Source organism: Carassius gibelio, chromosome B25, assembly GCF_023724105.1.
Source record: "Carassius gibelio isolate Cgi1373 ecotype wild population from Czech Republic chromosome B25, carGib1.2-hapl.c, whole genome shotgun sequence".
NCBI lineage: Eukaryota > Metazoa > Chordata > Actinopteri > Cypriniformes > Cyprinidae > Carassius > Carassius gibelio.
In genome coordinates this window covers 4,892,254-4,908,997 of record NC_068420.1, presented here as the reverse complement: position 1 = coordinate 4,908,997, position 16,744 = coordinate 4,892,254, and the positions used below count along the sequence as shown (strand labels likewise).

General features: G+C 34.7%; 2 protein-coding genes across 13 annotated transcripts in view; one reads left to right on the top strand and one right to left on the bottom strand.

Moving 5' to 3' along the window:
* The first annotated feature begins 927 nt into the window (after window positions 1–927).
* On the top strand, window positions 928–11,586 carry scamp2 (secretory carrier membrane protein 2). Its single transcript, XM_052597369.1, has 9 exons — window positions 928–1,096; window positions 4,288–4,371; window positions 4,621–4,695; window positions 4,774–4,888; window positions 6,303–6,431; window positions 7,414–7,573; window positions 9,304–9,405; window positions 10,355–10,472; window positions 10,554–11,586. Exons 1-9 carry the CDS (start codon window positions 1,040–1,042, stop codon window positions 10,698–10,700), a joined length of 987 nt encoding a protein of 328 aa, XP_052453329.1. The 5' UTR covers window positions 928–1,039; the 3' UTR covers window positions 10,701–11,586.
* Window positions 11,587–12,394: 808 nt separating this feature from the next.
* The window catches only part of LOC128014104 (neogenin), a 124,502-nt gene continuing 120,152 nt past the window's right edge, over window positions 12,395–16,744 (bottom strand). For 7 of the 12 annotated variants that reach the window (XM_052597363.1, XM_052597361.1, XM_052597356.1 and 4 more), the window contains 4 exons: window positions 16,136–16,288; window positions 15,058–15,309; window positions 14,878–14,981; window positions 12,395–14,015 (listed from right to left, as the gene is read on the bottom strand). In XM_052597363.1, the coding sequence (XP_052453323.1) occupies window positions 13,932–14,015; window positions 14,878–14,981; window positions 15,058–15,309; window positions 16,136–16,288 (593 nt within the window). In that variant the 3' untranslated portion in view covers window positions 12,395–13,931. Of the gene's footprint in view, window positions 14,157–14,877; window positions 14,982–15,057; window positions 15,310–16,135; window positions 16,289–16,744 lie in introns of all 12 variants that reach the window. The other 5 variants (XM_052597367.1, XM_052597362.1, XM_052597365.1 and 2 more) reach the window with 3 other exon arrangements.

Here is a 16,744-nt window from a genome sequence, read left to right as displayed (position 1 = left end):
AAAAGCAAAAAGGCCTTTAACAATAGCTTTCTCTATTCTTTTTCTATTCTGTTTTCTTTTTTATTTATTATATAATTTTAAAAGTCCTTGCTATGTGTACTGTGTGAATCTTTTTATAGCACTTATATATCATAGCTATTTTGTTTATTTTGATTGCTTCTATTGTCCTCATTTGTAAGTCGCTTTGGATAAAAGCGTCAGCTAAATGACTAAATGTAAAATGCAAATGTAAATAATTATTTTAATATTATAAAACAATAGAGACAGAGATAACACTTCATTTAGTATAATTAAAACAAAGAGTATAAAGTACTTCAATAATAAACAACATTTAACAAAGTATAACCGGTTTAACTGTGCAAACTATAAAATAAATAAATTTTAAAAGATAATTTTAATAATTTTTATGCTATTACAGCCTGTATGCTTTACATGTTTACAAAACAAGTACAACTGTATAAATTATGTTGGATGAAACGGACAATCAGAACATTTCATTTGTTAATACAATGTTTGCTCTGCAGAATGTTACAGTTGAACACGTAAAACGAACATTTGTCTACATTTAATTTATTTATTTTGTTGGCTTCACATTCATAAGTGTATTCAAAAACTGTTTTACAGCGTTTTATAAAGAGTTGCAAAATTACTTGCGTACTATCCAACATAGTACTAATAGAAAGGCGATTAAAACTGTCCGTTTGTGTTCTATATTTAAAACTATATGAGTAATGTAAAGGTCATGCTTGCTTATGATTGAATTTTTGTTTTTGTCTTTTATTCATTATTATGATTTTATATTATTTAGTTTATCCTTTGTTACAGTGGATTTATATTGTCTGTTGTATTGTTTTGTATCTGTCGTTTAAAGCATAATAATAAAAATAAATAAATAAATAAATAAATAAACCGAACATCCGTCTACGTCGCAGCGCACGCGCATCACGCTGTCAGTGCGGAAGTGCAGAGAGGAAACAGCAACGATCGCAGCTCTGGTGCCGCTCAGTTTAGACTCTAAAGACGGATAAAGCACCTTACAATGTCGGGATTTGACTCCAACCCGTTTGAAGATCCAGTCGACGTCAATCCCTTCCAGGTGAGGAACACGGGAGGACCGCTTTGAGCTGAAGTTTGGGGGAGTTCAGTGGGGTTTGTACTGCTGATGGGGAGTTTTAGTTCAGATGAGTTCGGTTCGGATGCGGACGTATCAGGGTCGATCCTGCGCTAACTAACTAACTAATTAACTAACTAACTAGCTAGCTAGTTAGTTAGATGTCGCTGGTGAAGGGTGGATCCGCGCAGGTTTGGTGACACGCTGAAGGCCAGAGTGCCACTCCTGTTAATATCAAAACAGACTCGAGCTCTGTAATATCTTTATAATAACTGCCTGATGAAGGTCTGTGAGTCTCTGTGAGGCTATGATTAAATTACCTGCGATTCTTCTTCACGCGCCGCATGATCAAGCGGAAACGCGTTTCAAAACAACTCCTATTTCTAAATCAGTACATGCAGGGCTGCCAATATGCTTCCTTCACAACAAGTCATACGTGGAATAAGTGAATTTTCCAACAATAACTTAGATGATTGATGATAAAATATACAATGCAAAAAGTCACAGTGGTGTATTTGACTAACTAACATTATTATTATTATTATTATTTGTAAAAAGTTATATAATTCTAGGTTAAAATGTATGTGAATAAAATAAGTGTACATATATAATGCCTATTGCATGTATATTACATGTTTCTTCCCTTTTTTTTGCAGTTGCACAATTTATAAACGATAAAACATGGAATGCAATAAAACAACAATAATAAACATGTTGCATTATATTATAATTATGCATTATATTATATTATATTATTCACAGATCGTAATATTTACAGGGTATTTGACACATGCACTTTTACTCAACATCACATGTTGACATGCATTAAACAATAATAAGCAAATATATACATAATATAATAATTAATATTTATGATTCTTTTTGCAGTTGACTTTAATAGTTCTGCTTTTTGGTAAAAGTACAATTTAATAAAAATATTGCATGTAATCTCTTAATTTATACTCATAATTTAGTTATAATGATAATGATAAATTTAAATTATACATGCACATTACTATTATTATTATGGAATTCTAACATGCTTCAATAATCTGAGTTTAACCACTAAACATTTCATTTCAGAAGTTTTTTTATGCTCACCAAAGCTGCATTTATTTGGAGAAAAATACTGTAAAGACATAACTGAAAATAAGTGGTTTCTCTCTCAATAGATTTAAACTTGAAGTGTATTAAGTGTAAGCTGCAGACTGATGCACACAGACTCATCACAGGCTGCACTAGTTTTCCTGGGATAGTTATTCTCTCGCTCTGTTTGTTGTGCTGTCATTCTCACTGATTTGAGCAGTGATGTTCTGCTGTGTCTGATGCTTTTGATTCATGGAAGTGTCAGGGACAGTTATGACGTGGTATATCATATTTCATGAGGTGTGGCGTAATAATACTGATTGTCATGGCTGTAGGGAAGTGTGTGGAGAGATGCTCTGCAGTGTTTGTTGAAGGCGTCAGTGTTTCAGTCTTACCATCGCTCGATCTGCTGATAAAGATTCAGTAGTTAAAGGTTCAGATATCTGAATACTCAATAATGTCATTGACCCAGACCCAGCTAGTTGAACTTCAGACATCTTTTATATCTGATGAAAAAAAGTAACATGCACTTACACACATTTAAAGGATAAGTGTGTCATTTCATGTTAAAATACTACAAATTCTAATGATAAAATACTTCTATTCTACATATTGTGCTTTCTCAGATTTTAGGTCTTATTTAGCAGAAAATGCACACATTATTTTAATACTACTACTACTGTGTTATCTAACAGCCTTCTAGTTTCCTTTTACAATTAATTTTAAAGTCGTTTTAGCTTTAGTCCCACTCATAGTTTTAAAAGTAAAAAAATATGACATGATGCACTCTCAATTTTTATTCATTGTAATTTAATTATAATATTATATTTAATATTATAAAATTTTAAACATATTTATTTATAATATAAATTATTATTATTATCAAATTATAATTTGCTTAAATAATTTTTGTAAAACATCTAAGGGTGCATTTATAAAAAAAAAAAAAGCAGTAATATTGTGAAATATTATTACAGTTGAAAATAATTTTTTTTCTTTTTTTTTCTTTGACATTTGAAGTGTGTTTAAGTGTAAGCTGCTGCTGATGGATGCACACAGACTCATCACAGGCTCCTCTTGTAGTTTAATTATAATTAAATGTTAATTCATGCATGAAAACAAAAAATAGATTTTTAAAAACGTCTCCAGTAATATGAATAATTGTTTGTATTCTTAACTATTTTAATTCATTTTGAATACATTTTTAAGAATTTTTAATTGTTGAGATATTTTTACGATTATTTTAAAACCTTTTATCTAACGCACGTTGAATATGAAATGTGCCATATAAATAAACGGCCTCATAGGATTGTAGATGATTTGTATTTTTCCATCCCACTGAAATAAAGACAATTATTTAAACTTAACACTGTGACATGGTTTGACTATAAATAAGACTAAAATGCAGATAATATTACAAAAGATCACAAATTTAAGGACCAAAATGTCTCTTTCTGATAAAGTGTGTAGTCATTAATGTCAGGTGTTGGTCTGGTGAGGGCAGGTGTGTTTGTCCAGACAGACTGCAGAGACACAATGTCAGATGCAGTGCTCATATCGTACTTTTGCTTAAAATGTTTGGAACGAGACCCTTCAGTGAAGTTGGTTTCTCATGATTTGACTCTTTGACTTGTCCTGGGTTTTTCTGAGGATGAAGGAAGCGTTGTCTTCTATGTGTCTTCCTGTAGAGGCCTGTCCTGATTAATGAGTAATAATCAGTGAATGTTCCTCCCTGTGACTACAGAGGCTTGTCAAATATTATCAGATGACTGTGACCTATCGAACTCTCTGTGTAATGTAATTGAGGCATGTGACACAGTAAAACACTCATATGTCATGCTTTCAATTGGCCTGCATCCATGAAGTAATACAAATATATCATACTTAATATAAGAAGTTAGTAATTGTAGTAATTGAACATTTTCTTTGCTGAAGCACCAGCACTAATTTGGTTTTAAATGATTATTAATATACATATTTAAAATGAATAAACTCTGATTTTGATTGCTGCCATTGTCACTTTGGATAAAAGCGTCTTCTAAATGACTAAATATAAATGTGTTGATGCTGATGGTGTTCATCTCTTTCAGGATCCGTCTGTCACGCAGGTGACCAGCTCTGGAATCGATCACATTGACAACTTCAGTCCGTTTCCTGAAGGCCACACCGTGACGGTGAGTCGAGATCTCCTTCAGAGATCGTGTCAGATGAATGTCCCGAGCAGAGTCAGAACTGTGCTCTTATGAGCTCCGCTGATTTTACCACCGTTAAACTCATTTGTTCCACTGTAAAACAGCTTTAAATCCTCCAGATACAACCCCAAGTGATGTATTTGAGCTCCAGCAGCAATATGAAACAAAATACCAGTGGTTTGCATTTTACCATGAATTAAAATCCCAGTAACTGAGGTTTTTATCCATCAGGGAAGCACCATCCCGGCCTCCAGCGGCCCGTCTCAGCCCGCCGTCCTGCAGCCGTCAGTGGAGCCCAGTCCACAGGTCAGCGCCTCACACACACACACACACACACACACACATCAGTACAGCAGTCTGATTATAAGGCTCTTGTGTGCGCAGGCCACGGCTGCAGCTGCGCAGGCCAGTCTGCACAAACAGCAGGAGGAGCTGGAGAAGAAAGCTGCAGAGCTGGAGCGACGAGAACAAGAGCTGCAGAACAGAGGCGGGCAGACAGGTAACACACACCACGGCTGTCAGAAACAAATAAATAGTATTTTTAATATTCAAATTGCAAATGCATTCGAGTTTTAGATGTGCATCAGGCAGCCTTATCGGGGGTGCACGGTCATTGCATTTTAATGCTTTTCTTAGCCTCTCTAGTCAAAATATTTGTTAGAATATTACAGAATTAGAAAGTTGTTTATGTCAGAACCAAAACCAAGCCGTTCACTCAGAATGCATATTTATCGCCTTTTCTAGCAACATGATTATATATGGTTTCTAAACATTAATTTATACATTATGCACTTTTTTTCAAAGATAGTCATGTTGTATAATTTATTTCTATTAGGTAAAAAAATGTTAGCCTGAATGCACTGTAAGTCACTTTAGATAAAAGCGTCTGCTAAATGCATGAATGTATTTATTTTATTGCTTTGAATAAACGTGCATTAGTAATATTTTGCGCGATGCTCCCTCCCTCAGGAGAGAAGCCAAAAGATGCCCTTTGCTGACTTAAACATGCAGTGTTATCTTTATTATTAATAAACTCTTCTAGTTTTTGTTTATATTTAGATTTTATTTTAATATCTTATGTTTTCTTTTTAATTTAAGTTAAAGTTTTAGTAAATTTCTTGTGTGTATTTTTATTGTTTTGTTGAACTATGTCTAAATAATTTGGATCACGTTTTAGTCAGGGTTATTATAGTTAAATAAAACTGAAGCATAAAAAACATGATTTGGAATAAAGTAACCTTTACATTGAGTCAAATTAATTATAATAATAAAAAATAAATATTTTATTTCAGCTAGTATATTTCTCATTTTCATTTAGTTTAACTTGATCTTCTTAAATAACTCAAAATTAAAAGTACTACTAAAAGTATTTTTAAATCATGTTTAAATAAAAACAAGAAGATATAAAAATGACAAAAACAACAAAATTACTAAAATGTATACACATATACAGTATATTTTATGTCTTTTATAACTGCTAAATTATATAAAGAAAAGATAAAAATATAAACACATTTTGTATATGAATAAGAGCTAAAATAAACTAACACTGTCAACAAGCTGAAATAAAATAAGTTTTAATATACTAAAATATGATTTAATAGTAATTAAAACGTATCAATTTGATGTATTAGTTTTAATAATTTAATATTTTGTATTAATCTATTTTTTTATATTCAGATGTTTATTTTATTTAAAGTAATGAAAATGTATTTTTATGTTTTAAAAAATATGCTGCACAGTATGTTAATATTTTATTGTGACTTAGTTTACACACATCTGAATTCTTACAGTGAATGTAGAAATCAAAAGACAGGTCAGTGGTGCCTTTATTTGTTGTGAGTGTTTGACAGGTTGCTGCTAAGGATTGTGGGATATGGGCATCGGTCTCACCTCACACTTGTTCTCCTCAGGCAAACAGAACAACTGGCCTCCTCTTCCCAAATTCTTTCCCATCAAGCCTTGCTTCTACCAGGACTTCTCTGAGGAGATCCCGCAGGAACATCAGAGACTCTGCAAAATGATCTATTACCTGTGGATGTGTGAGTTTACAGGCCTCTGATGCAAAGTCATTTTTTATTTTTTATCATACTCCTGATCTTATTTGGAATGTTGATACAAGTAAACAAAGTTGTATTTGTTTGTTTATTTGTATTTTTTTAGGTAAATTCTTAATTCTGATTTTATTTTCTTGTTTAACATAAAACTGTGCTATTTTATGATTAATTACATAGTGTCATAATATTTTAGTTTATAATTTTAGTTTTAAATAAAATGTAGTTTTAGTAATATTGCTTTGTAATTTTTATTAGTTTTTTTATTATTTAAATTGTTATATATAATTTTTTTTTACCTTGCTTAATTCTTTTTTTAGTTTTAATAAATGATATATAAGTATATAGGATTTGAACTTTCTTGTTTTATTTCTGTTAACACTTCTAATGTTAGTTTTCTTATTTGATATTAATATTAATTTCAGTTATACATGATGTAATACTTTTTATGAGCTATTTTTTTAAACAATCCTTATTCCAAATGTTGTTCCAAGTAAAAAAACAATTTTGTCAGTTTTACTTTGTTTCCTGTTTAGTTTTCAGTTTTATTTATTATTATTTTTATTATTATTTTCAACTTAAACCTATTTTATTTTAGTTAGTTGCCAAAGAAAGCATTTCAAATTTTTCAGTTGTAAACGTTTCCATCTGATAAATATAGTTAATTTTATCACAGCTATATTAAATCTTAAAACCATTTTTATAGCTTTTACTAACTGTTTAGTAGTTAATTAGTTTTAGTTAACAATAACAGTACTGATATGAAAATATACATTATTGTATGTAGATCACTTGGAAATACTTCATTTCAAGATATTGTGGCTGTAATACAATTTTAACATAGAATGCTGAATAAAACATTATATTATGTGTTTGCTTGACAATGTATTTAATCAGATAATGAGTTTGAAATGTGCGTATGTGATGTGTGGCTCTTGTGTAATATGTGTGTGTGTGTGTGTGTTTGCAGGGCAGTGTGTGACGCTGTTTCTGAATGTTCTGGCTTGTCTAGCTGAGTTCACCACTAACTCAGATGCAGGCGTGGACTTTGGCCTGTCCATCCTCTGGTTCATACTGTTCGCTCCCTGCTCCTTCCTCTGCTGGTTCAGACCGGTCTATAAAGCCTTCAGGTCAGCCTGTGCCTCCTCCAGCACAAGAGCATTCAGACCATCACATCACATCACATCACCTCATATAATCAATCACATGACATCATATCACATGACATATCAATCACATCACATGACATCATATCACACAAACTCACTTCACATCAATCAATTCACACCACATCAGTCACATGACATGACATTTCAATCACATCACATGACATCAGCCACATGACATGACATCACATCACATTAATCACATCAATCAATTCACACCACATCAGTCACATGACATGACATTTCAATCACATCACATGACATCAGCCACATGACATGACATCACATCACATTAATCACATCAATCACTTCACACCAAATCAGTCACATGACATGACATTTCAATCACATCACATGACATCAGCCACATGACATCAGCCACATGACATGACATCACATCACATTAATCACATCAATCAATTCACACCACATCAGTCACATGACATGACATTTCAATCACATCACATGACATCAGCCACATGACATGACATCACATCACATTAATCACATCAATCACTTCACACCAAATCAGTCACATGACATGACATTTCAATCACATCACATGACATCAGCCACATGACATCAGCCACATGACATGACATGACATCACATTAATCACATCAATCAATTCACACCACATCAGTCACATGACATGACATTTCAATCACATCACATGACATCAGCCACATGACATGACATCACATCACATTAATCACATCAATCACTTCACACCACATCAGTCACATGACATGACATTTCAATCACATCACATGACATCAGCCACATGACATGACATGACATCACATTAATCACATCAATCACTTCACACCACATCAGTCACATGACATGACATTTCAATCACATCACATGACATCAGCCACATGACATGACATCACATCACATTAATCACATCAATCAATTCACACCACATCAGTCACATGACATGACATTTCAATCACATCATATGACATCAGCCACATGACATCACATCACATCAATCACTTCACACCACATCAGTCACACCACATCAATGACATCATATGTGACATATCCCATCACATCACATGACATCATAGCACATCAGTCGCTTTGCGTCATATCAATCACATGGCAGGACATCAATCACATCATATAACATCTGTTACATCACATCAGTCAAATCAAATCAATCACATCATTCACATGACCTCAAGTCACATGACGTCACATCACATCAATGACATGACATCACATCAGTCACATGACATAAATTCCATGACTTCACATAGTCACACCACATCAGTCACATCCCATCATATCAGTCATGTGACATGACATCACATCAGACATGTGACATGACATCACATCAGACATCACATTAATCACATTACACCACATCAGTCACATCCCATCATATCAGTCATGTGACATGACATCACATCAGACATGTGACATGACATCACATCAGACATCACATTAATCACATTACACCACATCAGTCACATCCCATCATATCAGTCATGTGACATGACATCACATCAGACATCACATTAATCACATTACACCACATCAGTCACATCCCATCATATCAGTCATGTGACATGACATCACGTCAGGCGTCACATCAATCACATCAGTCACATTTTTCACATGATTTTCTGAATGTTTAAGTTTTTTTTCATGGTCAGTGATGAGTATATTTCCTTCTCTTTCAGGTCCGACAGCTCCTTCAATTTCTTCTTCTTCTTCTTCATTTTCTTGGCTCAGATCGCCGTGTCTGTGATTCAGAGCGTTGGCATTCCTCGATGGGGCAACAGGTACAGCGGAGATTGCTCTATACAGCTTCATAACAGTTCATTAGTGATCTTTACTGAGGCAGTAGTTGGGCAATAATGTTCATTTATTGAGTATTAAAGGAATATTTCACCCAAACTTCTCTGAGCTGGACTTTGTGTTTCTCCTGTGTGACAGATGACTTTCTCTTCTGTCTCTTTGACGAGTATTTCTTCCTGCACTAACGGTTTTCTGCTGCTGGACTTCCTTTAAAACTCTTGCTTCCTGTCTGAAGTACGTCTTCTTGCTCTTCAAACTTCTTGCTTTGTTTTCCCTCTTAAAGCAGCGCTTGTCAGCCTTTGAACCCCTGATAGAAACATGCTTGATTCCTCAGTTCTCTTCCATTAATAACATAATTTTCTCAAGATTAAGACTATTATGAAAATATTGTTATGAGACTCCCTGTAATGATTGGATCACATTTTTTAAATATACTTAGAATGTATATAATTTCTATCTATTTCTGTGTGTGTGTGTGTGTGTGTATGCATATGTGTGTGTGTGTATATATATATATATATATATATATATATATATATATTATACATACACACACACACACACACACACACACACTAACACACACACACACACATATATGTGTATATATATATATATATATATATATATATATATACATACATGTATATGTATGTATGTGTGTGTGTGTGTGTGTGTGTGTGTGTATTAGATAAAAAAAAGAAAATTGGAAGTTAAAATAAAAAAAATTAGAATTTTCTTTTCAAACTAAATCAAACAAATAGTACATTACAAAAGCGAATGCAAAAAACAAGAACAAAAAAGTATGCACTCATAAAAAAAATTTAGTAGACTTCATAGAAAATGATATTGTATGCATACATTTGTCATAACAATGCATCAGTTAGAAGGAACCAATATAAAACTGGTTAATCGATGTGGATTTAATTACAGCGGCTGGATTAGTGCCATAGAAGAGATTGGCAAAAACAAAGCGGTGGGTGTCATCATGATGGTGGTGGCGGCCTTCTTCACTGCCACTGCTGCGCTGTCGATTATTTTACTGAAAATGGTAAGTAACTCACGATTTCTGAGTGAAAACCTATGGCTCTCTGGTTTGGATTCTTGGGTCATTGGTGCGATTCTTTCCCAGGTTCATTCCCACTACCGTCGCACCGGCGCCAGTTTCCAGAAGGCACAGCAGGAATTCTCCCAAGGTGTCATCACGAACCGCACCTTCCAGACCGCAGCCGCCAGCGCAGCCACCACAGCCGCCCAAAGCTCTCTGCAGAGGAACTAGAACCAGAAAGCACCACCGAGATCCTGCATCTCTTCCCTCACTGTCCCGGCGGCTCACAGCAAACCCAAAGTCCAGCTCCGCTCACCTGCTTTGGTTCTGGACCTCGATTTGGCACTACTTTCGAGTTTAATGATTTGTTTTGAAACAGAAGGTATGAAGTTCATCAGTGTGTTTGTATATTTGTATGTGTGCAGAAATTGTGTCCTGTTTCCTTTTTGACCTTGCTTATGCTGTATATAAAGTAATTTAATATTTCCCGTCATCCATAGTGGTACGGGAGTCTCTTTAAATTAACAAAAAAATTATTATGAAGGATCTCAAAGCAATGATTATAAGTGTGTGTCATGAGAGTCTAGATGTTACAATTCTGCTAAAATTTTAAAGATTATAGAGTTGTAAATAAAAGCTTTCATTCCTATATTTGATTTCCTGAAAACATTCTGCAATCTATATTAGTGCCAAAAAATAATAATATGCACCTAGAATTCTTTGGAGGCGTGGCCATGTTTGCATAATTAGGATCTTGACGGACACAGAGGACATTACTGTTATTGTCTTAATCGTAAGACTGAATGAGGGATGTAGATTTTTGTTTTGGGTGTGTTTTTTGGTAACTGTGTAGAGCAATGTTTTTTTCCTCCCATGTGTACAGACTTATTTTAGGCTACTGATTGTAAAGCGTCAAATCAAAATAGTTTGATTATTACTCAGACTTAAATTTACATGGGTAATATTTTAGCCTTAGAAAGTCCTAATTTTTGGAACGAATGGGTAAAATGGTTTGCCATAAAAAATGCCACTTGCTGGAAAGGGTAATATAATTTTGTCAGTACTGTTATTTTTTATTATTATTTTTTGAGCAAATTAAATTTATGTGATTAACAAATTTTGTCCAAGTAATTTTTATTCATGGTATTAAAGCAAATGCAGTGCATTTGAAGCAGAATACATGTGATCATATCAAACAAAAGCGGTTTCAGAAAATGGGAAAACATTTTCCAGTTTGCTCACTAATATTATTTGAGGTCTACACAACAAACTTGACTGATTTCAATAAACGTAGTTCTCTAAAATGTGCAGTCTATTAGTTTAAATTATGTGGGTGAAAGTACAGCACTTGTTTTGCGGTCAACAACTAACACTGCAGTTCCCAGCATGCTTTGCATGGAAATATAAATATATATATATGTGTATATATATATAATTTTTAAGCAAAATTATGAGTGCCGAGTGTTTAATGTTTAATTGTTGCTATTTAGAGACCTGCTTTTAATGCTTACGGTTTAGTTTGCCGGTGTGCTGTTGCTAGCTAACTGTTAATTAGCCAATGATACAATATTAAAATTTAGCATTGTGAAAAAAAAATATAAAAATGATAAAAAAAAATTTTAATTCAACCCTTTTTCAGACTTAAGTTCCATGTTCTTTGTTTTTAGCCAGCGGTGTCCCACAGGGCTTTGTATTTGGTCCAGTTTGATTTGTTCATAACCTTTTCATTGAAAAACTATTTTTCACCTTCTAGATGTCCGAAAAAGCACAAAATCAGCATTGATAACATAATGAACTACAATGCATTGTAAAATAACTTAAAATAAATCCATGATTGAACCAAAGAGCACAAGTATCTGAAGTATGAAAAAAAAAATGCAAATATGGTCTTCTTTAATAATGTAACAAAATAACCAACAGTTAAATGTCTTTAAAACCAGCCGTTTACTTGTGACATCATTGTTACATAAAATAGGTTCATATTTCACATGGCATCAGCGATTCGTTTCAAATCCAAAATATAAAAAGTGCAAATGACATTTGACGGTACACCTGCCATACAACATGGTTTGGTGTCTTCTTTTTTCCTTTTTTTTTATTTTTTAAATCTTCTCCCGTTATTGTAAACACAAACAACAACTGTATTCATAAGCAGACCTTGTTACAGCCACATTGACATTCATGACGTGAGAAACTGTACATGAGCAAGACAGAGTTCGTTGCTGATATTTTCTTTCGCTCATTCTTTGGGAGAAGGGATTGGCTAAACAGCACGGTGAAAACACAACGCAGAATATTTAACCATTCATAACTTACATGGAAAATGTTTACAAAGCAATGTGTCATCTTCATATAAAAACCAACTGAAAGATGAATATATATATATAAAAATTGTCCTTTTTTTAAGAGTGTACAAAGTATTCACGTAAGCAAACATTTGCAGTTCATTGTATATATATTTATAGACCTCTCAAAGTACAAAAATCCGAGAGTCACTTGGCATTAAACTCCTTCATGATGAATCTCCAGGGCCCCAAAAACAGGCATCAGGGTCCTGAGGAAGAGGAACTGGTTCATTCGCTCTCCGTTCTCACAAGTCTTACGTTTGAGGAGTTTCTGAAGCACCAAACATCAATGTCACTGGACTGGGATTGAATTAAGATGGTCGTAAATGTCTGTCCTTGTAGAAATTTCCAATGCATATTCAGATTTTGAATGCTACCGGCGTTTGAAGACTAGAGATTTAGGTTTCTCTCCAGAGATGAAACACTTAAACATGATGTAAGACACTGCAAAAAAGCCCATGAAACAGTCATGAGCAAACAGAGATAACTGTAAATTATTTGCGAATCGTTCAATAACTGCTCTTATGTAATTAATGGCATTCAAATTCAAAATGCAACAACTAAGATGATGTTACTGAAACTGAAAAAATGCCCATCTGCAATTTACATGAAAACAGTTTTCTGAATGCAACATTCATGTAAAAATGGATCCATGTACAAATTTACGTGTAATCGTTCATTATGTACATCTTTGCATTGATCTGAATGCCACAATTTACATAAGGATGGTTTTATGCATAATTTACACAAAAACCCCCCCCAAATATCCTGCTTGCATTTCTTGAATGTTTGAGCATGTGACATTTTACCCTAAGAAATAAAAGTCCTAAAATGATCATATACACAATGAAAATACATACAGGCTAAAAAATATGGAATACGTAAATACAATTCTCCAAAAAACATTAAAAACACGTTTTCTGTGTGGAACGGTTCATCCGAGTTGAGAAAATGGCATTGAGTTTTCAACGTTTTACAGATTTCTCTGCCATGCAAGATGGAAAGATGAAGCATGATCTGTTTTCAGTCATTCTCAAGGCTGATCTGAGATCAGTGTTCATTCAAATGTCCTGGTTGTTCCTGAGGACGCGGTTCAGCCGTGTGAGACTGCAGCGCTTCAGCCTGTGGTGATGGCGTTCAGGTCCTTCATCAGACCCTCCAGATGGGCCATCTCCTCCGAGAGTTCATCCGTCTCATACGTCTGAGAGAGAGAGAGCCATGCCAGAGGAGCCGTGTTAGAGTTAGGATCGAGAAAAGAAAGAGTCAACAAAACAAGCAGAAAGAGGAAAAGTGAGAGGAGGAAGAGGGAGGGAGAGTATAAAGCAAGAGGCTACAGTGCAACCTACAACAAAACAAACAAAAGTGCATGCATTTCAGAAGCATAGAACAAATTATTTGGAGTTATTCAAAAATAGACAGACAGACAAAATCATTTCAATTAAGCCAGCCAGTGAGTAAAAAGAGAAGAAGAGAAATCAAAATTAAACACACGTTCAAACTTTCATATAACACAGAACATCACACTTCACATCACAAAAAACCCCCAAAAAAACAAATATATATATATATATATGTATATACATGCACACATACACATATATTAAATAATGTAGCTATTCTACTGCAATTCATATGAATTTTTAAAAACCAAATTGAAATGTTAATGAAAATGTACAAAATTAGCAAATATATATATATGGACTACAAAATCTATTATACGTATTTAAACACAACAGCACACCTTCGAAGCTGAAATTGATCAGCAACACCCTCTGCTACTAAATCTGCTGATCGCTCATAAAAAATATAACCTTACTGGTCCTAAAAATAGGCTTCATTTCCTTTATGCAAAATATGATTTTTTATAACCAGGGCTAACGGAAAAAATACAAATGCATATTAAAAAAAGATTTAAAATCAAAACCAGAAAATAAAAAAAAATAAAAAAAAATAGCAGTGATGTGAATGTGTTCATGATAAGAAGAAGAGATGTTTTCATGAATTACAGTGCGGTGCGGTCCACCTCTACATCACAGGAAGTGAGACGTGTCTCCAGCACTCACCACGTCCAGCATCTTGCTGGTTTCTGATTGGTCAGGTGCACTCGGGACGGTTACCGCCATCGGAGCTCGAACTCGACTTAGTGTCCCGATAGATGCCATCTTCACTGAAACACAGACGAACATGCTGTGAGCTACACAACGTGTCAAACTATCAGCACAGCGGTGTTTCAGTACACAGACCTGGCTGTGCCAGCAGAGGGGTGCTGGGTAATGCGCTCTCATAGGTGGCCGGGTTATGAGCGGAAACAGTGACGGCTGGTACAGCGAAGCTCTTGAGCGGGTGTGTGGGCCGCACGTGGGCCGTCGGGGGGTTAATGCTCGGTGGCTCTTCCTCTGTAATCAGCGCCTCGGTCTTCTCCAGTTCAGCTGTGGTGCTGGGCTGACTGGGGGCCACCGGAGGTTCAGGTGCAGGGGGCTGATTCCTCACTGACTCTACACACACACAGAAAACACAGAAATGACTATACTAGATTACATACAAGTTATGCAATTTTATATGTATATTAGGGGTGTAACGATTCTCTCATTTTCTGGATGCATATGCACCGATCCATTGAATGATAAAGGACTTTTAACTTCATGTCGTTAAATCAAATGTATGAAGGAAACTGTTAAAATAACCACAGCATTAACAACAACCTTGAAATAAGAGCGTGAGGTTTATCTGTCAATCAAACGCTTGAAAGCTGCGTTCGCTATAATAGCAAAAAGGAGAAGTTAAATAACGTAGCATTTTGTTTCGTGAAAATAAGATTTTAGCTTCCATTCACAGTATGCTACACAGTAGTTAACATCAAATAATACTGTTAAAGCCTTTATTTTAAAACTTGGCTATACCCTGGTGACAAATAAATATACTTAAATGTATTTGAAATAAAATTATTTCATGCTTAGTATACTGCAAATAAATTAAAACGTAATATAAATACCCTGCAATTATATCTTTATTAGCATACACCAACCTGGTATAAAGCGTGCTAAATTGGAAGTAGTGATGAAGTCCAACTAAACATTACCTGAATCATATTTGATTATGCTAATGTGGAGCTATTAAGTATACAGAAGTACACTTTAAATATGATGCTTTTCAGGTCAAAACTTGTGATAGGATTGCAGCTGCAGCTCAGACCGGGAACTGCAGCCCAGTTTTTAAGATGTACTATTCTGGAAGCTGTCTAAAGTAGATGCATTACTCACAGCGACCATGCTAACACGTCCACGTAACCAGCGCATGCTAACGGCATCAGTGCGCTCTCACCTGCAGACGGAGGCCTGTCTGAGAGCGTGCTGGGGGTGGCAGGCGCTCTCAGGCCGATCTGGTGATGAAGGTAGCCACGCGGCGGGAGGTGATAGTGATGATGATGGTGATGAAGATGATCGAGGGAATGGACGGGGTGAGCGCTAATCACAGCTGAGACACACACACACACACACACACACACAGTGAGGGTACCACAACAACACAGCACAACACATCTGTTCCTAAACTTAGTGAGCTGTATTCTGCCTGCATAGACAGCATCCCTACTTAGGCAGCATGCAACCTCGATGATATGCAACCTCTTAAGTAAGTGATTTAGAGCGCTCTACACTGGCACAACTGTGTGCATCACATAAATAAATAGCTGTGGTTTTGATTTTACTATATTTCAATTATAATTCTGAAAGCAAATCGATGAATCCAAAATAAAAATACCAGTTGACAATGAATAACTACAAGGAATAAAAAAGGTTAAACAGTAGTTTGGTTTCAATAGTGTATTAATAATGATAGAACAGTATTTAATTTTTTTAAATAATTTTACATTAAATTATTTAATGTTATATAATATTAATACATTTAATATATTTTTTAGTCTGAGAATTT

Coding starts and splice junctions, on each gene's coding strand:
- scamp2 (XM_052597369.1), top strand. CDS start 1,040: ATGTCGGGATTTGACTCCAACCCGTTTGAAGATCCAGTCGACGTCAAT. Junction 7,574..9,303: donor CCGGTCTATAAAGCCTTCAG/GTCAGCCTGTGC, acceptor CTTCTCTTTCAG/GTCCGACAGCTCCTTCAATT. Junction 9,406..10,354: donor ATTCCTCGATGGGGCAACAG/GTACAGCGGAGA, acceptor ATTTAATTACAG/CGGCTGGATTAGTGCCATAG.